The sequence below is a fragment of the Heptranchias perlo genome, chromosome 9 (assembly GCF_035084215.1).
Source record: "Heptranchias perlo isolate sHepPer1 chromosome 9, sHepPer1.hap1, whole genome shotgun sequence".
NCBI lineage: Eukaryota > Metazoa > Chordata > Chondrichthyes > Hexanchiformes > Hexanchidae > Heptranchias > Heptranchias perlo.
The window spans coordinates 33,409,749-33,433,628 of record NC_090333.1 but is presented as its reverse complement, the minus strand read 5'-3'; the positions used below and the strand labels follow the sequence as shown (position 1 = coordinate 33,433,628).

Below are 23,880 nucleotides of genomic sequence, written 5' to 3'. Positions count from 1 at the left end.
ATGGAGTATAATGTGGGAAATGTGAGGTTATTCACTTTGGTAGGAAGAATAGAAAAACAGATTATTTTTTAAATGGTGAGAAACTATTAAATGTTGGTGTTCAGAGAGACTTGGGTGTCCTCGTACAAGAAACACAAAAAGTTAGCATGCAGGTACGGCAAGCAATTAGGAAAGCAAATGGAATGTTGGCCTTTATTGCAAGGGGATTGGAGTATAACACTAAGGAAGTCTTACTACAATTGTACAGGGCTTTGGTGAGACCTCACCTGGAGTACTGTGTACAGTTTTGGTCTCCTCATCTAAGGAAGGATATATTTGCCTTAGAGGCGGTGCAGCAAAGGTTCACTAGATTAATTCCTGGGATGAGAGGGTTGTCTTATGAGGTGAGGTTGAGTAGAATGGGCCTTTACTCTGGAGTTTAGAAGAATGAGAGGTGATCTAATTGAAACATATAAGATTCTGAGGGGGCTTGACAGGGTAGATGCTGAGAGGTTGTTTCCCATGGCTGGAGAGTCTAGAACTAGGGGGCATTGTCGCAGGATAAGGGGTTGGCCATTTAAGACTGAGATGAGAAGGAATTTCTTCACTCAGAGGGTTGTGAATCTTTGGAATTCTCTACCCCAGAGGGCTGTGGATGCTGAGTCGTTGAATATATTCAAGGCTGAGATACAGATTTCTGGACTCTAGTGGAATCAAGGGATATGGGGATCGGGCAGGAAAGTGGAGTTGAGGTCGAAAATCAGCCATGATCTAATTGAATGGCAGAGCAGGCTCGAGGGGTCATGTGGCCTACCCTGCTCCTATTTCTTATGTTCTTATGATCCTGGCAGGGGTTTGGGAGGAGGAAGATTCTATTTTGGGGTAGTGAAGTGGTGGTCGGCCTCAATTTTCCATCATTCTCGTTGCAATTCCAGGCAGGATTGTGGAGGAGAATCCAGCTCTAAAGTCCTGAAACTCCTAACTTTCAGAGGTCCCACATTTGCATAATCTGGGTAAAGGCAGAATTTGGTGCAAAGCCTGGTTACACTGTTTCTGCCCCTTTATTCCGTTAGTTTGTCAGAAGTGATAGTGGATGCTGCTTGTATCTGCCCCCTTTTGTGTGGACGTCACTAAAAGAGGCAGGACCGGTGGGATGGTCAAGATTCTCACCAGTTGCACCTTATTTGCCCCAATTGCTTATGAAGCAGTCGTATTTGCTTGCAGGAAGATTCTATTTTGGGGTAGTGCTTGCTTGCCAAGACCTGATCCCAGCAGTGAGAGGGCACAAATTTTAAAAGGGCTGCAATGAAATTCATCTCACCGCCCCCACTGAGCCAGTTGTACTGAAAATGGTGCAGCCACCTAACTGCAACATGTAAATGGCTGTGACCCTGGGGTTTGGGACAGGGTCACTGCCTCATAGCATAGGCAGAAGTTTTACCTTGCCCTAGATCTGCCTCTAAAGGTCTCTTCAAGGCTTTCTGGGCTTAGTTATTGGCTGAAATTGCACTTTAAGTGAAAAATGGGGGGGGAACCCGTTGTTACTATAATGAATAACTTACTAATGAACATTCTCAGAATTTCATCAGTGGATCTTTAATTACAGTTTTTAATTAAAAGAGAATTTGCCTCCTTTGGGTGCCCACTGGGGACGATAATATGGTCCCAGCACTGGAACTACTGCATACTGGCTGCTGGCATATCTGCTTCCTAAGTTTTGGCACAGTGGAATGGAAGAAAACGAGCATTGAAAATCATGGGCCTTTTGCTCGCAATTTTACGATAAACCATCAGCTGTGTGTGAGGACCTGCCAATGGTGCAGAATCATGGAAACTTTCACCCTGTAAATTTTTTTTCTTCCATTGGGGCTAAAATTCTTCTGTGCGCTGTCAATGCAGGTGCATACTGGGCAGAGAGGGGGCGTGAAACCAAGGGCAGAAGCTTTGCACCTGACTTGTTCTTGGTTGGGGTTTCCTTTGGGGGAGCAGGAGCCTCATGCTTCACTTTGGCATGAGTCTCATTAGGAGCGCTAATTCTATTCATTTGGGACATGCACTTGCTGCCCCAGAAAGTCCAACGTGTCATGTCATTGGAAGAATGTCTTTGTTGTGCGCATGCAAAACCCAGAGCACAGTGCACTCCTGCAGGTGCACAGCCACCAGAAGTACCCTTAAAGCTGTCCAACCTGATATTTTGAAGTCTTTTAGGAAACGTTGGGTTGAATTCCTCAGACCTGCAGGGGAAACCTTGTTTATGTCACACTTCTGGCTAAGTTATGGTAGCGGAGCAGAAGCAGCTCCAAGGAATTTCCCGGCCCTTGTTTATGGGCCTTTATTTTTGTTTCTTTGAAAATTCTTTCCACACTGCTCAGAAAGCAGCCTTCTGAACCGTACTAATCCCATATGAGCGATGCCTGGAGCGGGCCCCCAAGCCTACTTCCTGCTGCTCTTCTGCCATCTGCAGTTGCTCCTCCTCACTTGTGCTGTGTGTTTCACCTAGCGCTCCTGTTCTAACTCTTGCTCTACATCTTCCCCTTGAATGGATATTCCTGGGCTGATGCGATAGGCAGATGTGAGTGACGCAGTGTGATGGGAAGTGGATAGCCATGTGAGCTGCTCGATCAGAGATTGCTTGTAGGAGCAGAATATGAAAAATGCAGTGGCTGAGCGGCATTCTTCACTGACTTGTGATCGACGAGTAGGTATCAGGGCTGTCAAATGCTCAAACTACCTCTTTCAGCATCAATCAGAAACCTAACCAACCTCACAATTCTGCAGTCAGGCTAGGGTCAGCCAGCGTTGATATCAAACAAGTCCTAAAGCCTCTAGGTCTTGACTGGTGCCATGGTGATGCCGCTTCTGTTGGTGCAGACTATGCATAACCTGAAGCACTGGCTCTGCATCAGCACAGACTATGGTTATAAGACCACTGGCACTAATATGAAACATAAAGCACTGCTTTTGACTGGTAAATTCCTACACTGGTTATTTTATTGGATTTTGAGTTGCCAACTGTGACTCAGTGATAGCACTTGCGCTTCTGAGTCAGAAGGATGTGGGTTGAAGCCCCACTCCAGAGAAGAGTACATAATCTAGGCAACACTTCAGTTCAGTACTAAGACTCCACACCAGTAGCAGAACCTCACAAAATTGACCCTATAGACTTCTGATGTTATCTGAGCTATTGTAATATCATTCAAACAACCAAAACAAATTCAAAGAAATAGCTGTTAAAATGATGATCAGTTAGGTTTTTTCCACGTATTTTGCCAAACGAACCTCACTTTATTGTACATATGTTCTTTGTGCTTGTTAGATTCAGTTTAAATATTGCATTCAAATACAAACTAAAACTAAGTTTTTTGTGTTTCATAGGATCAACACCCCAAGAAAGCAAGGAGGACTTGGTCCAACAAAAATCCCTTTAGTGTCGGACCTCCGTCACACGATCTGCATAGATTATGGTATCTTAAAAGAGGATGAAGGCATTGCTTTCCGGTCAGTTGCTGAGGGGGGGTATAAGAAGAATCAAATGTAGAGTAGAACTGAAGCTCACTATTAGTTACCAACATTGGCCAGGTACAGATCCAGAAATGAAAAGCTAATGTTTCTCTAGAGACACACAAGCTTTGGTTTAAGTACAAACTCTGAGATTTTAAATCCCCCCCAACAGGCAGGAAAGGGTCGGGCGAGGGGATAAAATCTTGAAAATCGAAATCCTGCTTCCAACCAGCTGCGTTCCTGGCCACTGTAATATTAACGGCGGTGACTCAGGCCTTCGAAAAGGCACCCGCTAAAAGCAAGCAGGGGCCTGTTTAAGATGCAAAAGTTGCGGCCTGATGGTGTCGTCGGCAACGCTACATAATATTAACATCAAGCCAGGGGGGGGGTCCCGCACTTTCTGCTGCCTGGCAGCAAAACCATGGTGGGAGGAAACGACTGGCCAGTAAAGGCCAAGGTAAGTCTTAGAAATTTCCTTCTGTTTGAACTCCTTTTGGGCCAGGAGGAGTAAGAGTGCTCCCCCAAGGCCCCACAAGGAGTCCTTTGGCCTCCTCAGCCCAGCTCCACCCCCCGATCGCAAATTAAATGAAAGCAATATTTTTATTATACTTGGACAAAATTCTGAACACTCAAGCACAATCTGTGCCGAGGGCAGCAGGGCTTGGCATCAAGCCAGTGTAGAGGAATGCACAACTTCACTCATTCAGACCTCAAAGCCTTCTTGAAGGCAGGACGAAAAGACTCTTGGATATGGGTGTCATCAAGTCACCCAGAGTTATTAAGTCTTGCCACCTGGAGGGAGCTGGCACTGGCACTGAATGTCAACTCCCTCATCCCCAGGACTGCAGAACAATGCTGCAAGAAGTTCCACATCTTCAGCAGGACACACTGCATACCTCTCCCATTTCTTCCTTGCCCTCTCTGGGCACTAGCAGTCTACACCCTCTTAAAGCAATACTTCCACAAATCACCCTTCAAAATGCTATCTCCTTAAGGGGGGCTCCAACTCAACAACCTGCACCAAGGCTACCCATCTCCTCTTGCATACAAAACCCCAAAACCCCTTTCTCCTCTTTAATAGCTTCATACCCCCACATCTCTTACTTCATCTCTCCCATGCCAATTAGTTACCCACTCCTCAGCTGATAAAGTGAATAACGGTAAGGCTATCATCTTGCAGGACAAATTAGCGCACAATGCCCGCTACAGGCTGGCCACCGAAGGGGACTTCCCTAACCTTAAGTACCTCCACTTTGATGAGAAGGCTATGCAGTCTTTGTGGAGGCACTCAGTTTTTGCTGTGGGAGATGGTGAAGTCAGCGACATCTTTCTGGTGCCAAGTTACTGATTGAGCACCTGAACTATTACCCTGGCATCCCTGTGAAGCACCACACAGCCACAACCTTCCACCTCCTTTGTCTCCTTGGTCCCAAGGGAGCAATGCAATCCCATTCTTGGCTTCTACCCTCCTTTCCTGCAGATCCACCATAGCAACGGGCAGCTTTGGAGGAGGAAGATGATGGTGAAGAAGTTGATGAGGACCAAGCCACCCTGGAGTTGCATTTGCATGATACTGCTGTCTCTCAGGACAGTAGCACTTGCCAGGCCTCCAGCTGTCCCTCTCAGCACTATACCATTTAAACGTGGGCGACAACACCAAACTGCCAAGGAGCAAGATGCCATGAGACGCCAACCACCTCAGTCCCATGAGCCTTTCACCTCCTGCAATCCAGGCCCTCAAGTGGCAACTATAAGAAGCACGAGGATAGGTTTTAAAAAAAGGCATGTGTAGGCACCCAGGAGAAGCACGGTGTGGAAAAGAGTAGGCTGATTGGATGCATTTTGGAACTTAACTGTAAGAAAATTGAATGTACACTGACATAGCACTTTGTTCCTGATGGAGGTTACAGTCATACAGGAAAGGGTTCACTTATGTAGTGCTGATATCCTCACTGATGATTGGTCTGCTCATTTAGGGGGCAAGAGGGCTGCTTTGTTGTTATATGGTTGGATGGGTTACCTGTCTATGTCCAAAAATTTTTTTACAGTCCTCTTCACTGACCAAATGGCCACTTTTGTGTCATCAGTAAATTATCAATATTGTACTTCCTATACCCAAATGAAAATCATCTATATATACTGAGAACAAAAGTGGACACAGCTCTGACTCCTATTGTACATCAGTTCCAACATTTTTCCAATGTGAGCAACACCCATCAACCCTAACCCTCTGTTTCCTGTCTTTCAACTAACTTTCTATCCATGCTCGTACATTTCCTCATACCATATGCATGAATTTTTGTTACAAGACCACCGTGAGATACATTGTTGAACATCTTTGGAAAATACATATGCACCACAGATTTTCTTCTTTTGTGCTTGGATGTAAAGCATTGCCTGAGCTCAAAGAAGAGCACCTGCAGGGATGGACCACATGCTGTAACACAGCAGCCAATTTTCTGCCCATTTAAATATACTACCAGAGAACTAATGATTGGCTACTTGTAATGTTCAGCGGCTGCCTGTGTGCCATCTGGTTGAATTTGAACATTACAACAGTAGAATGAGAATCTGTTCTGCTGGTCTGTCATTTTAAAGGTATGTGTTTAGGTTGTCCAAACCTAAATCAACAGGTTTTAGACCAGCAAAAGTTTTTATAGATTTAATGTGGAGTGCGGGATCAGCAATAAAAGGAGGAGAGAGAGAGAGAGAGAGAGTGGAGTGTGGGATCAGTGATAAAAGGAGCGAGAAAGCGGAGTACGGGATTAGTGATAAAAGGAGTAGAGAGAGAGAGAGAGAGCGCAGCGTAGAATCAGTGATAAAAGGAGGAGAGTGAGTGGAGCATGGGATCAGCAATAAAAGGAGGAGTGGGAGCGCAGGATGAAGGAAAAAGCGGTGTGCGGGATCAGTGATAAAAGGAGGAGCAAGAAAGCGAAGCATGGTATCGGTGATAAAAGGAGGAGCGAGAGAGAGCGGAGCGCGGGAGCACCAGGGAGAGAGGTGAAAAAACACCTAAAGTGACGTTAGCACAAGGGAAAGGAGCTGATTGGTGAGTAGCTGGTGAGTTTTTTTTTCCGGTGGTTGTTTTCTAAGTCTTTAAGTTTATTTTTGTTAAGTTTAGTTAATAATATAATAGAGGCATGGCAGGGCACCTCAGTCCCGTCGAATGCACATCCTGTGCCATTTGGGAACTCCAGGATGCATCCCGTATCCTGGACAACCACTGGTGCAGGAAGTGTAGTCAGCTGGAGGAGCTCGAGCTCCGGATTTCGGAACTTGAGCGACAGCTGGTGTCACTGCAGTGCATCCGCGAGGCGAAGAGTTACATGGATAGCACGTTTCAGGAGGTGGTCATCCTGCAGCTTGAGAGTGCAGGCAAAAAGGGACTGGGTGACCGCCAGACAGACAAGGAGGACCAGGCACATAGTGCAGGAGTCCCCTGAGGGCATCTCACTCTGGTGGGGGAGAGGGTTCCACTGGGGAGTGCAGCCAGAGTCACACCATGGGTGGCTCAGCTGTACCGGGGCGGGGGAGAAAAGTCAGGAGAGCAATAGTGATTGGGGATTCTATAGTTAGGGGAACAGACGTGATTCCAGGATGGTATGTTGCCTCCCTGGTGCCAATGTCAAGGATGTCACTGAGCAGCTGCAGAAGATCCTGGAGGGGAGGGTGAACAGCCAGAGGTTGTGGTCCATATTGGTACCAACGACATAGGTAGAAAGAGGGATGAGGTCCTGCAGGCAGATTTTAAGGAGTTAGGAAAGAGATTAAGAAGCAGGACCTCAAAGGTAGTAATCGTGCCACGCGCTAGCGAGTATAGAAATAGGAGGATAGAGCAAATGAATGTGGCTGGAGAGATGGTGCAGGAGGGAGGGCTTTAGATTCTTGGGGCATTGGGACCAGTTCTGGGGGAGGTGTGACCTGTACAGGCTGGACGGGTTGCACCTCAACAGAGCTGGGACCAATGTCCTTGCGGGGAGATTCACTAGTGCTGTGGGGCGGGGGGCAGGGGCGTTTAAACTAATTTGGCAGGGGGATGGGCACCAGGATGTAGCATTGGAAAGAAGAAACAAGGTGCACAAAGGATTGGGAGAGAAACATAGCACTAGAGCAACAAATAGTACGGTAGTAGATGGGACCAGACTAAAAGGGAGTACAAGAAAGTCTAAGATAGGTTTACACTACATGTGTGTAAATGCACAAAGCGTGTTAAACGAGGTCGGAGAGCTGCAGGCACAATTAGCCACATGGGAATATGATGTTGTGGTGATAACGGAGACTTGGCTTAAAAAAGGGCAGGATTGCGTACTCAATATTCCTGGATACAAGGTGTTCAGGAAAGATAAGGAAGGGAAGAAAAGAGGGGGGGGGGTGGCAGTATTGATTAACAAGAATATTGTAGTGCTGGAGAGAGAGGATGTCCTGGAGGGGTCAAGGACAGAATCTATTTGGTTAGAGTTAAGAAACAGTGGAGGTGCCATTTCACTACTGGGTGTATTTTATAAGCCACCAACTAGTGGGAAGGAGATAGAGGAGCAAATTTGCAGGGAAATTACAGAGAGGTGCAAAAGCCATAGAGTTGTGATAACGGGGGGCTTCAACTATCCTAATATTGACTGGGATAGTAATAATATAAGGGGCAAAGAGGGGGAGGAATTTTTGAAGTGTGTTCAGGAGAACTTTCTTGACCAGTACGTTTCTGGCCCAACGAGGAAGGAGGCATTGCTGGACTTGGTTCTGGGGAATGAGGCAGGCCAAGTGTCAGTGGGGGAACATTTAGGGAACAGCGATCATAGTATCATAAGGTTTAGAATAGCTATGGAAAAGATCATGGACCACTCTAAAGTAAAAATACTCAATTGGAGGAGGGCCAATTTCATGGGATGAGAACAGATCTGGCCTGGGTAACTTGGAATCAAAGATTGGCAGGCAAAACTGTAATTGAACAGTGGGCGCCTTTAAGGAGGAGTTGGTTCAGGTACAGTCTAGGTACATTCCCACGAGGGAGAAAGGTAAGGCAACTAAAGCCAGAGCTCCCTGGATGACAAAAGAGATAGAGAGATAACACAAGTGAGAACCAGACTGAATATAGAAAGTTCAGAGGGGAGGTGAAAAAGGAAATAAGAGGGGCAAAGAGATATTATGAGAATAGACTGGTAGCAAACATAAAAGGGAATGCAAAAGTCTTCAATAGGCATGTAAACAGTAAATGGGTAGTAAGAGGAGGGGTGGGGCTGATCAGGGACCACAAAGGAGATCTACTCATGGAAGCAGAGGGCATGGCCAAGGTACTAAATGAGTACTTTGCATCTGTCTTTACCAAGGAAGAAGATGCTGCCAGAGTCTCTGTAAAGGAAGATGCACTTGAGATACTGAATGGGCTAAAAATTGATAGAGGAGGTACTAGAAATGTTAGCTGTACTTAAAGTAGATAAGTCACCTGGTCTAGATGGGATGCATCCTAGGTTGCTGAGGGAAATAAGGGTGGAAATTGCAGAGGTACTGGCCATAATCTTCCAATCCTCCTTAGATACGGGGGTGGTGCCAGAGGACTGGAGAATTGCAAATGTTACACCCTTATTCAAAAAACGGTGTAAGGGTAAATCCAGCAACTACAGGCCAGTCAGTTTAACCTCACTGGTGGGGAAACTTTTAGAAATGATAATCCAGGACAAAATTCGCAGTCACTTGGACAAGTGACGATTGATTAGGCAAATCGTGTTTAACTAACTTGAGAGAGTTTTTTGATGAGGTAACAGAGAGGGTAGATGAGGGCAATGCGGTTGATGTGGTGTATATGGACTTTCAAAAGATTTGATAAAGTGCCGCATAATAGGCTTGTCGTCAAAATTGAAGCCCATGGAATAAAGGGGACAGCAGCAGCATGGATACAAAATTGGCTAAGTAGCAGGAAACAGAGAATAGTGGTGAACATTTGTTTTTCGGACTGGAGGGAGGTGTACAGTGGTGTTCCCCAGGGGTCTGTACTAGGACCACTGCTTTTCTTGATACATATTAATGACTTGGACTTGGATGTACAGGGCACAATTTCCAAATTTGCAGATTATACAAAACTTGGAAATGTAGTGAACAGTGGGGAGGATAGTGATAGACTTCAAGAGGATATAGACAGGCTGTTGAAATGGGTGGACACGTGTCAGATGACATTTAACGCAGAAAAATGCAAAGTGATACATTTTGGTAGGAAGAACGAGGAGAGGCAATATAAACTAGAGGGCACAATTCTAAAGAGTACAGGAACAGAGAGATCTGGGGGTATATGTGCACAAATGGTTGAAAGTGGCAGGGCAGGTTGAGAAAGTGGTTAAAAAAGCATACGGGATCCTGGGATTTATAAATAGAGGTGTTGGGGTCAATTTTAGGATGGCCAAGCGGGGGCGGGGGGGCTCGTAAAATCGGGGAATCCCGGAGTGGGTCTGGAGCCCGGCTCCAACCCGCCCACTTCCGGGTTCCCCAGTGACGCGTTCAGGTGTGCGCGCAGCTCCTGCATGTGGGACTCCCACCGGCAATTAAAGCTGGTGGGATGACAACTTACATACTTATTTAGATAGTTGAGGTCCTTGACAGACCTCATTGACAGGAGATTTTGGCAGGGGTGGAATTTTCAAGTATTCTCAGCGTGTTTCCCGTGCTGTGGGAAACACTCCCTGTTGAAGCAGACGTGTTTCAGCCAGCAGCCAGTGGGAGATGCAAAGGTTTATTTGACAGGTGGGAGGCCTACCTCATTTATTGGAGCAGCGCATTCTGTCACTTCAGACAAAGTTTTGGCTGCAACTCCTTTGTCTTTCCACTCAAAATTATTAAATGACACCCTAAACTCTGCTGTGCAAACACAGTTACCTACTTTGCAGATCCCCTCAAACTCACCGTCAGGATGAGGGGGCGCCATAGCTGCGTTCATCAGTTCATCCGAGGACGAGCAACATCACCAGCCTCGCCAGGCACGCCGTCCACCTCCGCCACGTGGAGCTCCACAACACAGTGCTGCGCCACAGGCACCTGCTCAATAGCATGGAGGGCAACAACAGAGAGAGCGACGTCGCAGGAGGCACTACCCTTGCCACAGGGTCTACAGACTGAGGCTCAGCTTCCTGGATCTCTGAGGAGCAGTGCATACGGAGGCTCAGGCTCAGGCTCAGTCGCTAGGTAATTGCGGACATCTGCAGCCTCCTTCATGCCGAGCTGCTCCCGGCTGGCCCGAGCAGCAACATCTTACCTGTTGCTGTCAAAGTCACCACTGCCCTCAACCTCTTCGCCTCCGGATCCTTCCAGGGTGCCACCGGGGACATCGCCGGGGTCTCTCAGTCATCTGCACACAAGTGCATAAGACAGGTCAACGACAGCTTGTTTTGCAGGACCTCGCACTCTATCAACTTCCCCGTGGACGACCTCAGCCAGATGGAGAGGGCAGTCGGATTCCACGCTGTGGCTGGCTTCCCATGGGTGCAGGGTGTAATCGATGGCACCCATATAGCAATACGAGCACCTCCACACGAGCCAGGACTATTCATCAACAGGAAGGGCTATCACTCCATCAACACTCAGCTCATCTGTGACCACCGCAAAGATTCCTTCACGTGTGCGCCAGATACCCTGGCAGCTGCCACGATTCCTTCATTCTCCGGGAGTCCAACATCCCACCCCTCTTCCATGCACCCAACACCCGCAAGGGCTGGCTCCTCGGGGACAAGAGATACCCCCTGCACACGTGGCTCATGACACCTCTGAGGAACCCCACCACCAAGCAACAGCGTCGATATAATGACAGCCACATCGCTACCAGGTGTACAATTGAGCATGCTATAGGGCTGCTCAAGATGCCCTTCAGATGCCTTGATTGTTCTGGGGGAGCGCTTCAATACATGCCAGACAGAGTGGGACGCATTATAGTCATCTGTTGTGCCCTGCACAACATGGCAGAACAGAGAGGAGTGTCGCTGGAGGAGGCCACATCCACATCTGCCACCCATATTGAGGAGGAGGAGGAGCAACCCATGGGCAGAACAGCGGCTCACCTGGCTGCTCGTGAGGCCAGGGAGTCTCTGATATGTGAGCAGTTCTCCTAACATCAGACAGTGTGAAGAGTCCAGTCCTCACCACCTGGACAGAGGAGCGGCCACACCAGCCCCCTCCCCCGCTCCCTGCACAAAATAGTCGTGCAACTACACCTACACCCACTGTAGACTGACCCAATGGGTGGCATCAAGTGTGGGTGTTCATGGTGAACCTCATGAACTGCTTATTGCACAAGCCAGTTAAGAATGGGCAAGACGTGGCAGTAATGGTGATAAGAAGATTTATTGTGAATGGAAAACAAAACAAATATAAATAAAAACATGACAAAGCGTCAAACACCCTTGTGTATCCCCTTTTTGCTCACAAAACCTTTGGCTTACGCTTCCTCCTACTCCTACGTGGTGCTTCCCCTGTGGCTGCAACAGAGGTAGTGGCAGATTGCTCTTGTTCATGCCCTGGCCGATTAGATGTTTTGGGCTGACGCCCTCTGGGTTTCTGTGCCCGTGAGGGCCCCTCCAAAGACTGCTCCACCTCCACCTGTGCAGGGGCAGACTCGACCACCTGGAGAGGAGGCAGCATTGTGGTCACTGGTTGAGAGGGGGGCAACGGGTAAGACGTGGAAGCACTTTGAATGGCGTCCCTACTTCCATGTCCCCTTTCGCCATCATTCCTGTCCTGGGCCAGGCCCACATCACTCCTACCATTCTGCTGGATGACAGTTTGGAGGACATGTGTGAAGCCTTGTAAGGCTAGAGCTAGTGTATCTGCCTGCCTGTTTAAGGCGGCAGAAAGTTGCTCACTCTGAGTCCGAAGAGCTGTTGTCAGGGCCTAAATGGCCTCATTGTTGAGCCGTGCTTGAAGCTCAATGGAGTCTATCCTTCCCTCCATCGCAGACATTTTCGCACTTACCCGCGACACTATCTTAGAGATGCCTTCACGTCCCTGTGACAGTATTCCACTCATGCAGGAGTTGGACTCCTCCATCCTCTGCACGATTGTGGAGAGCGCGCGTGGCACCTGTTCCAGCACTTCGCAAATGTGCTGCTGCCCCTCGATCATTCTCCTTTTCATGGATGGTCCCCAGGGTTCAGCATCTGTGTCCAGTTGAGCAGAGCTGGAGAAGAATGCTCCCACCGACGTGGACTCTCCACAGCTGCCCCTGCCACCAGTGTCTGCTCATGCTCACGTGTGGTGACTCACCATGTGCAACCCCAACTAAGTGAGGACGGGGACCCACGAGGTGTATGTATCTGCACTGGTGGATGGCTCGCTCAAATGTGATGGTGCCCCCTCAGAGGCCGGCAGGTCCTCTGAGGAATCGCCCTCCGCCATCACGGCAGTCGCTGAAGGCCCTGTAAGAGAACAGAAGGCAATATTAAGAATGACGACAGATGTTTGAGGTGCTGAAGATGGCAAGGCATATTAACATCATTTGCTATTGTGAGTGCTGAATGTTAAAGTTCTGTCACCAGCCGTTTGTCAGGTGGCAGTCTCGGCGTCCCCCACGGACAGGCACTCGAGGGTGCGGTTCAATTCGAGAGCCTTCTGCTCCGCATCCGTGAGGACCGCCAGATGTTGCGGCCCCCCTCCGGTCTTTTCCCTCTTCTGTGCATTCTGGGCTCTCTTCTATAAGGGGAGAAAGTAGAGAGGCGTGAGTGAGTGATGGTGACATGGCCAACCACTGAATGCATTGATTTGGGTGAGGGTGACCGTGAAAGAGATGCATCAGAGGGTGAGTATGAGACAGAGCCATGAGATTGTATGAGGATTGGGTTGAGTCGTAGTGGTGGGATGCGTACTGGGGAGGTGAGTAAGTCCAAGTAAGTTGAGGATGAGGTTTGAGTGGGTGTGAGGAGTGATGTGATAGAGTAGTGTTGGAAGTGCTGAAGGAGTTGTGGGGTGGGGCGGTGATGTGGAAGACGGAATGTACTCACTTTGCCTGACCTAGTTAGATCATTGAAGCGCTTCCTGCACTGGATCCAGGTGCGCGAGATGCTGCTGCTGGTGACCTCCTCTGCCACCTCACGCCTTCTTGGTGGCAGAGGGAGGCCACTTCCTCCCGTCGGCCGGGTAGAATATGTCCCTCCTCCTCACCCCATCCAATAACACCTGGAGTGAGGCATCACTAAACCTGGGAGCAGTCTTTCCCCTGGTCTACTCCATGCTGCTGTTTTGATTGTTTGCTGATTGGAGGACTGCACCTTTAAATAGGGCTCCTCCACCTGAGAGTGTGTGATGCAGGTGCGCAGTCCGCCCACCCGCTGCGCAGGTTTCCAACCCCGGAAGCCAAGGTAAATGGCTTCAATTTATTCGTGATCGCATGGGGAACCCACCGAATTTACTGGGCGGGTTACCCATGCGCCCAGTCGACCCCCCCCCCGCTGCCAACCCACCTCCCTGGTAATATCGGGGCCATAGAGTCCAAAAGCAAGGAAGTCATGATGAATCTTCATAAAACACTGGTTCGACCACAACTGGAGTATTGTGTTCAGTTCTGGACACTGCACTTTAGGAAAGGTGTGAAAGCTTTAGAGAGGGTGCAGAAAAGATTTACTAGAATGATTCCAGGGATGAGGGACTTTAGTTATGTGGATGGACTGGAGAAGCTGGGATTGTTCTCTGGAACAGAGAAGGTTGAGAGGAGATTTGATAGAGGTATTTAAAATCACGTAGGGCCTAGACAGAATAGATGGAGATAAATTGTTCCCATTGGCGGAAGGATCAAGAACCAGAGGACATAGATTTAAGGTGATTGGCAAAAGAACCAAAGGTGACATGGAAAACTTTTTTACACAGCGCGTGGTTAGGATCTGGAATGCACTGCCAGAGGGGGTGGTGGAGGCAGATTCAATCGTGGCTTTCAAAAGGGAACTGAATAAGTACTTGAAAGGAAAGAATTTGCAGGGCTACGAGTATAGGGCGGGGGAGTGGGACTAGCTAGATTGCTCTTGCATAGAGCCCGCACGGACTCGATGGGCCAAATGGCCTCCTTCCGTGCTGTAACCTTGCTGTGATTCTATATTAATTCTCTTAATTTGTGTAGCTGAAATTTGAGTCTGTTGGTGAACTCCTACACTGTAGCTAGAAAAATAAATTTTGTCGATTGGTTGTCTTGCTTTTTTGCCATTCCCATTGGTGCCACCACGTGATTGCTGGATTATGGGTGTACTATTTCTGCATGGACTGTGCGCACTAATATTCGGTATTAAACACAATTAAACAAATGAAAGAAGTATCCTCCACTTAATAGTTTTTGAATCTGATAAGATAATTATTCTGAGATAAAACTGAATTACTGGATGGAAAATTGGGCGGACTCCCTTACAGGTGTGCAATCCTCCCCACTCGAGTTTCCTTTATTTGGTGCACCTAGGCAGTCCAATATATCCAATTGCAATAATGGGTAAATCTGCCCTATAACATCATATTTCCTCCTTTTCTACCTTGCCTATCTTTTGAACATCTGTATTCTCTAATATTGAATTTGCTTTCTTCTTTTAATCATTGTAGTTTATATTTTCTAGCTCCTGTGACTGTGCAAGAAATTGCACCACATGCCAGTTTGAAGCAAAAGTAGAACCTACTGCCCGTCTTTAATAGTTTCTTTTGAATAAAAATAGTGCCGTAGAAGATTTTAGTATAGTTTGAAAATACTTGTTATGATTGTTTTGTAAACTGGTAGCAGGCTTTATGTTCAGTTTCTCAAACAAAAAAAAATGCATTAACATTTGGTGATATTTGTTACCAAATATTGTTTAATGATAATTAATTTGTTCTCCAGAGGTTTGTTCATCATTGATGATAGTGGTGTCCTGCGTCAGATCATGATCAATGACCTGCCTGTTGGGCGTTCAGTGGATGAAGTCATGAGGCTGGTTCAAGCGTTCCAATTTACAGATGAGCATGGAGAAGGTAAACAGCAGGTTTATTTGCGATTCATACCTTTAATGTACACATATGTTATCTTGAAAGAACATTTTAAAAGACAATATTTGGGGAATTCCAGGGTTCACATTTTATATGTAATACTTTAGTTCCGCAATGTTGTCAGAATATCAGAGCAGCGTACTGCCATTCCAATTAGGGAAGTCACCGGCCCATAATGAGCCTTTACAGGTGACTTAAAGATTTTTAATGTTTGGAAATCAATGCCAGCATTCCAAGGTAATTGATCCCTTCTGATCACCTTTGCTCCCTGAAATGCTGGGGTCCTTAGGCAGGCCCGGTAGACCCATGTCTTTTATTGAAAACTCATGCCGGGTTTGGGCAGGAATCTGGCCTGGAGGATGGTAATGAGGCCTGGGAGTTAAAATGGCCCGGGCTTCACGCTGTCGAGTCCGGAGCTCGCCCCGCCGGCCCCAAACAAGCCTCAAGTTAAAATTGGGGCTATAGTGTCCATCTTATATCCTCTTTAATAAAGCATTCCGTGTTCTAATAATCCTCTGTGTAATGACATTTCTTCTAACTTTCTCCTTTCAATTTTAGTGATAATCCTCAGTCAGTACTCCTTTTTGTTTCTGATTTGCTTACCAATGGAAACAATCTTTATTTATCCTTTCAAACCTTTCCTGACAAACATGAGTTGGGCGCATTTAATAAATGGCTAAATCCACACCCAGGAATGTTGACAATCCAGTGAAGGATGAACCTTGTTGCTGGTCGGGATCGTTTGAAGGCTGCCAGAGAGGTACCAATAACAGCAGCGTTCCTGCTGGTGTGAGTTTACTTACTGCTGCTCCGGGACCTCATCCAGCACTTGCTGCAGCAGTGGGTGATGGAGCCCACTCACCACCAGAATGGTTTCAATGCGAACTGTTAATAATTAGCATCAGTGAATATCTCTGGCACGGTTAGATCTAGAGCCAAGATTCTAGAACAAGCCGTGGTGATTTTCATTGCAGGAGGGGAGTTATTTTTTATTAATAGTGCCCATTTTATTGTGCTGTAACATGTCCTACACAATAATTTAAAAAAATTCTGTGCCTGGGTTTCCATTATGCTGTTTTCCCTAATGCAGGCAAATACTTTGCAATTGATTGCATTAGAAAAACTAGCCATTTAAAATTTCATCTAGCCCCCTTTTCCATCCCCAACTTCCCCTCCCACTCCCCTCACCCTCTCCTGAGGCTGCAGTATGCTGGAAGGCAGGGACGCACAATGTATTTCCCTTATTTGCATGTCATGTCATACACCTACTCAACTTTGGAATTTTTGATGGGCTTCCCATTTCATTGTCCTCTTTCCCCACCCCACCCCCCCCAGCAACCAGCACCCCCCCCCCCCCAAATTATACTGATTTCCCAGTGGAACGTTACAGGAAATTTGGGGCTCATATTTCCATTACTTATGCCTCCTTAATATGAACAGCCAGCTAACAGCTGCCAGCTACTCATTTACTTTTTCATTAAAATTAGTGAAGACAGTAACTTCAGCCCCTAGAAGTTTACCATCAGTCCTGTTTAATCTGTGTTTCTTTAGTATGTATGCCTCAGGATATGAACTGGCTAGGTACAATCACTCTAATGATTGCTGGTATTTAATTTCTGGCAGTGTACAATTTCACAATGTGTTTCCGTCATGTGCCAGGAGTGCAGAATCAGAATTTTTACCCCGTAACACCTGGAAAAGTTAACTTCATTCTAGTTAAATAAAAGGCAGACCACTTTAATAATAATTGGCAATTGATTTGTTGTTTTTGTATAAAACAGTCCGCAGCACTTATACCGTCCACGCTTATCGTGGGTAGTCGCCTATATCAAGCAAATGGCAATAACCATTTGCATTACCATTGAAGTCAATTACAAAGGCACTGCTAATAACATAAGAAATAGGAGCAGAAGTAGGCCATGCAGACCCTTGAGCCTGCTTATCTTCAGTAAGATCATGGCTGGCTGATCTTTACCTCAACTCCACTTTCCTGCCCTTTCCCCATATACCTTGATTCCCTTAGTGTCCAAATATGCATCGATCTCAGTCTTGAATATATTCAACGGCTGAGCATCCACAGCCCTCTGAGTGAAGAGATTTTTCCTCATCTCGGTCCTAAATGGTCGACCCCTTATGTTGAGACTATGACCACCAGTTCTAGACTCTCCAACCAGTGTAAACAGCCTCTCAGCATCTACCCTTTCAAGCCCTCAGAATTTTATACATTTCAATGAAATCACCTCTCATTCTTCTAAACTCCAGAGAATATAGGCCCATTCTACTAAATCTCTCCTCATTGGATAACCCTCTCATCCCAAGAATCAATCTAGTGAACCTTCATTGCACCCCCTCTGAGGAAAGTATATCCTTCCTTAGGTAAGGAGACCAAAACTGTACACAGTACTTAAGGTGTGGTATCACTAGAACCCTATATAATTGCAGCAAGACCTTCTTACCCCGACCCCTTGCAGTGAAGGCTAATATACCATTTGCCTTTCTAATTGCTCACTGTACCTGCATGTTAACTTTCTGTGATTCGTATACAAGGACACCCAAGTCCCTCTGAATACCAACATTTCTTAGTCTCACCTTTTTAAAAAGTACCCTGCTTTTCTATTCTTCCTACCAAAGTGGATAATATCCCTTTGCAGCCTCTTTGCGTCCTCCTCACAGCTTACTTTCCCATCTAGCTTTGTATCGTCAGCAAATTTGGATATGTTACACTCAGCCCCCTCATCTAAGCCATTGATGTATATTGTAAACAGTTGAGGCCCAAGCACTGATCCTTGTGGAACCCCACTAGTTACGATCTGCCAACCCGAAAATGACCCATTTACTCCTACTCTCTGTTTTCAGTCCATTAACCAATCCTCAATCCATGCTAATATATTACCCCCAATCCCACGAGCCCTAATCTTGTGTAACAACCTCTTGTGTGGCACCTTATCGAATGCCTTTAGTTTTATGTATTTGGGGGCATGTCCTTGCTGGCTGGTAAATTCCAATGCATTGCATCATTAACAGAATTTCTTCACTGTGCACTGCTGCAGGTGCTCAGCTACTGAAAGTATGGTAAAACTGTCCAGCTCATCTTTCGGTGCTATTTAAGAGCCTTCATTCATGGGCCTTCTTTGCTTTTCTTGCATTACACTACTGTTTGTTTCTTTGGTTTGGATCTTCTTTTGTTCCCTTTGGTTTGGATTGGATCTTCAATTTCTTCCTTTTTCTTTGGTTTAAAATTTACTTCTGTACCCCTATCATTCAAGACACTGCCTCACGTCACCCTGAGCATACCATGGGAATTCCTTTGGAAATTTTCGTCGCCCTGGGGAGCTGGAGGAAGAAGTGTTCTTCAACCAGAAGGTGCGCCTGCATCAAAAAAGGACACAGGAGTCACGTACCTATCCAAAGAGCTAATGTATAGATCACGATACAGTTTCCTGGATATGTTGAAAGGGCTAGGTCTCCAGTGCTTAACATTTCACCAGTTATAGAATTTAGCCAAGCTTTGCAGTGGGACCTCTAAACATCCTCCACGATGCTCGTGGCAGTGAAAATTATGGCTGGATTGAACTCTTATGCCTCTGGCTGCTTTCAGGGAGCACTATTGAATCCAAGAAGTCAATGAGGCATTGTTTGCCTGGGCCAACAACTACATCACTTTTCTGAAGGACAAGGAACATCAGCAGTAGTGGGCTCTTTGTTTTTCTCAGTGACTGGATTCCCCAAGGTGCAAGGCCTCATAGGTGGAACTGATGGCCATATCAGCTCCTTGCGACAATGCCATGACGTTATAGAAGGCTCTTTCAATCTGCATTTCTTCCTATTTATAGTTTGAAAAATGAAGCGTGACCTTCTGAAAGGATATTGAAAATCTAAATTTACTCATCCATTTAATATTTATAATTAAGACAATTACTAAATAATCATGTGTTGAATGTAAGAAAATGAAGTGGAATAGTTAACTACCTAACAGTGGAATCATGAGGTTTTGCATTTTGTGTCTGTGTACATAGCTATGTACCCCACAAGTTAAGTCCTCTAAGGTTTGGCTGATTAAGCAACATGTTAGTATGTTAACATGTGGCATTGTATAGTGAAAAGGCCTAGGAAGGCCCTGAGCAGAGGTGAGATATTTCACTACTTGTAGGAAGGGAAAACTGGAGCAAATTGACATAGACTCTACTCATACACCTGTTTGGGACTTTGCAGAGCAATGCTCCCACAATCTGATACCAGATCACTTACCTGTCCTCTCACTTGGGAATGAGATATAGCAGAGGGTGAAGATCAAAGAGAATACAACATTTACACAATGAATTCTGCTGGTTTTGTTTGTGCCCTCCTACTTTCCCAACCATTGCTCAATGATGGTGTTTGAAATTCATAAAATGGTAATACTTCATAAATAGTTTGTGAAGTGGATTGTTTTATAAATATTAATTAAAACTTTTTTCTTACAGTTTGCCCTGCTAATTGGAAACCTGGTGCTGAAACCATCACACCTGATATAGAAAAGAGCAAGAATTACTTTTCGAAACAGAAATAGTTCCTAGTTCTTCTGTGGTTGAATGCAAGCAATGTGGAATATTAGTCTGTTATGTGTGTGGCTGAAAAAAAAGTTGTTTTTAGTGAGCAAGTATTTTGCTGCTGTTTGCTGAGACCAAAACTGATAGATTTGAGGGTACATTTTATGCAGTGAGGCTCTCTGCACAGAGCCTTGCTTGGATCGCATGGATCGAAGAATTGGGCATGGAGGTCGGTGTGCCCAATTTGCATGCTCCTGGTTTTCCAGTAATTCATTTCAATCACTGGAAAATAGAGAGGCCATGACTTGAGTATGCTAATCCCTGTGCCTGATTTTCCAATTGTTGCACTTGTTGAGTGAGCCTTGCAAAATTTACCCCATGTCTTGACAAAACCTGTTTCCACACTTGTGTATTAGTTCTAATGAATCTTCTCTTCTGAAGCTAAAATGCTCCAATGTTTTATGAGATGAACAGGTGTCAAAGCATAGTGATGACTTTGAATAAACCTGTGCTGTTTGGGTAAAATTTATTACATATTCGTGCATTTGTCAGTGCAAAAATAAAGTTTGAAAAAAAGGTGTGGGTTCATTATGATTTATTACATACTTTTTACTTTTGTTTCTTTCTTCCCCATATTCATGTTGATCCTCACTCAAGTTCTGTAGACAAACGTTGGAGCTGAAATTGGTCTACGCCAGTAGCACAAAACAGGCTCAACGAATCGGCGGCCTGTTTGATTTTCGGCACCATGCTCAATTTTCTTTTCCATTGACTTCAGCAACCTAGGCCCCACATTGCGGTATTCCATCCTTAAAGCCCTCCAATCTCTTCCTTTAAGACCTCCTTAAAATCAACCTCTTTCAGTAAGCTTTTGCTCACCGCTCCTAATCTTTGTTTGGCCTCACCTTCCACCCTCCATAAAATTAAGCTCACCTAAAACTCTGCTGCCCGGATCCTAACTCACACCAAGTCCCGTTCACCCACTAGCTCTGTGCTCACTGATTTACATTGGCTCCCGATCCACCAACACCTCAATTTTAAAATTCTTATCCTTGTGTTCAAATCCCTCCATGGCCTCACCTTTCCCATCTCTGTAACCTCCTCCAGTCCTACAACTCTCCGGGAACTGCATACGTCCCTCTGAGGTCTCTTGTGCATCCCTCACTTTACGCTACGAATGACGGCCATGCCTTCATCCATCTAGGCCCGAAGCTCTGGAATTCCCTCCCTGAACCTCTTCATTTCTCCTTTAATACACTCCTTAAAACTTACTTCTAACCAAGCTTTGACTACATTCCTTAAAACCTACCTCTGACCAAGCTCTGATTATGCTCTTGAGAAGCAACATAGGACATTTTATAATGTTAAAGATGCTGTATAAATGCAAGCTGTTTTTCTTTTTTGGCTTGGTGTCTGTTTTTCCTTTTTGCTTCTGTGAAGCACCTTGAGACATTTTTCTCAAGGTCTCTATAAATCTCATAACACCCACACAGGCATACACCCAAACATCATGCACAGTAGCTTGCAGTGCAAGCTCTGTCTCTTGAAGCCAGCATTGTAACATTTGTACCTTTCTATCATTGTAGACTTGCCATTGGCTCAGAACAAGACAGCACCTTGTGTCCCTTTCACTAAAGTTTGAAAAACAGCAGTGTACCGTCACATTCCAGAGGATGCAGTTACTGAATTAGAGGAGGTCTCACGGGGTGAGGCAAAGTGAACATGAGGAGCAAGTTGTGGTAGAGAAGGAACAAGAACATGCTGGCTGGCTGGCTACCATTAACAATCCTCTGTACTGTAGGAAATGCAGCAGTGTGGTGCAATTGCATTCGTGTAATGCTTCTGTGCTCAGGGAAAGGAGATTAAAGTTCTGGCTATGTTGACTGAGGCATCAGTCGTTCATTTTGATAGAAATGTGTGCAACACAGATAATACTGCAGTGCTAGCCTGGACTTAGCCAGAAGCATAAAGATTGAGAGCAGTGTTGACCCTGCCTGCCACTAGCAGTGCAGCAGTCCTTGCTTCAATCATAAAGCCCTGTAAATGGCTTCCTGCTGACCCAAAGCAAACAATGGTATTTGCCCTCCATCATTGGTAGCATAGGTGTGCCAAGGCTTGCAGATATGGTTGGTGATACAATGACAGGATGGGCATTCTGATCTCTGTGGCATATCTTTTATCCCAGAACACTGTGAGCGACTAGGGAGGAGTTCTGTGAGTCATTGACAAGCACTCTGAGGGAGTCACTAGATAACCGCAGGTAACAGTAGATTGGAAATAGGTTAACATAGTGTCCATATTCAAAAAAAGGCAACAAGACTTAACACAGGTAACTGTGGACCCATTGGGGATAGAAATTCCTTTGCATTTTGTTGAGTTTTTGAACGCAAAAGCAGCATTCCACTTAATCAATTTTGCAGTGGGACGTCTCCTGTTGGAAGTGCGCACAAAAGGTGGCCACTCATTGATTTAGGTAAGCATCCCTGACATCTGCCTGAAATGAATGCTGGCCTTGTTAAAATATGTAAAAGGAGTCCTCCACTTGAATTAGGACACCTTTTCGATATTGGTGCTTGGGAGCATTTCATTCGTTCATTCTTAAGCTCGCCCGGAAAAACATGTTGCAAACATGTGCGGCTCTGGTTGAAGCAGCGATATTTAAAGGGATGCCCACCTCCAGTAGGTAAATTGTTGGAAAGTTGTTTTTGGCTACTGGAGATTTTGGGAGCCATTTTTTGGCTGTGTTGGCTGACTTGGCAGTTTTTGAGAGTATAGACTGCCTTTTGACTACACCTGCACTTTAACTGCATTGGCTGCAGGAGTACCGGAAAAGATGGGAATGTTGCTAGGATTACCATTGAGGCTGTCACTGCAGCACAGACTTGTGGAGGGTCAAAGAGGTGGGCAAGGAGGCATTACAGCATGCAGGTCTTCTGGAACAGGATGTTGTACCTCAACATGACAGGAGCAGTGTGTGAGGAGGCTGCACTTCAGCAGGCAGGCAGGCAGTCAGTTACTGACCTAAGTCACCTGTTGCAGCAGGAATTGGGACAAACACCGGAACACACACTGCACTGCCTGTGGCTGTGATAGTGACCATGGCTCTCAGCTTCTATGCCACAGTTTCATTCCAGGCTGCAACAGGTGACATAAGCAACATCAGTCAGTTTATTGCCCATTTGGCCATCAAGCAGATGATGCACACCTTCTTGGCTAGGAGAGAGCAATACATCACCTTCCCAATGCAGGCTGCATTGAGAGCTCTTAGATTTGCCCACATTGCTGGAATTCCCTGAGTGCAAGGTATTGACTGCACACACATCCTGCGTTATCCCCTTCACGAACAGCGACGCTTTATAACAGAAAGGGGTTTCATTCCTTGAATGTTCAGCTGGTCTGTGACCACAGGAAGTGAATAATGCAGCACTGTGCCTGGTTTCTTGGCAGTAGTCACAATGCCTTCATACCACACAAGTCCTCAATCCCCGCTTCTGTGACCCAGACTAGTGGGGTGTCAGGCTGGCTTTATGGAGACGGGAAATCCCCTCTAAACGTGGCTCATAACTCCTGTCACGAATCCAGGCACAGACGTGGAGCTCCAATGCCAGAAGTGCTGAGTGGATGCTCCATCTCGGCCTCCTCCCGATATCCCCACCATCACAGAAGCCAGACTTCAGCCAATTCGATTCACTCCACATGATATCAAGAAATGGCTGAGTGCATTGGATACAGCAAAGGCTATGGGCCCTGACAACATCCCGGCTGTAGTGCTGAAGACTTATGCTCCAGAACTAGCTGCGCTTCTAGCCAAGCTGTTCCAGTACAGCTACAACACTGGCATCTACCCAACAATGTGGAAAATTGCCCATGTATGTCCTGTCCACAAAAAGCAGGACAAATCCAATCC

At 46.1% G+C, this 23,880-nt stretch overlaps 1 protein-coding gene across 3 annotated transcripts in view; it reads left to right on the top strand.

Moving 5' to 3' along the window:
* The window catches only part of LOC137325264 (peroxiredoxin-1-like), a 38,413-nt gene extending 17,868 nt beyond the window's left edge, over positions 1 to 20,545 (top strand). For all 3 annotated transcript variants that reach the window (XM_067990145.1, XM_067990147.1, XM_067990148.1), the window contains exons 4-6: positions 3,355 to 3,477; positions 15,299 to 15,429; positions 19,908 to 20,545. In XM_067990145.1, the coding sequence (XP_067846246.1) occupies positions 3,355 to 3,477; positions 15,299 to 15,429; positions 19,908 to 19,993 (340 nt within the window). In that variant the 3' untranslated portion in view covers positions 19,994 to 20,545. The remainder of the gene's footprint in view (positions 1 to 3,354; positions 3,478 to 15,298; positions 15,430 to 19,907) is intronic.
* The last annotated feature ends 3,335 nt before the right edge of the window (positions 20,546 to 23,880 follow it).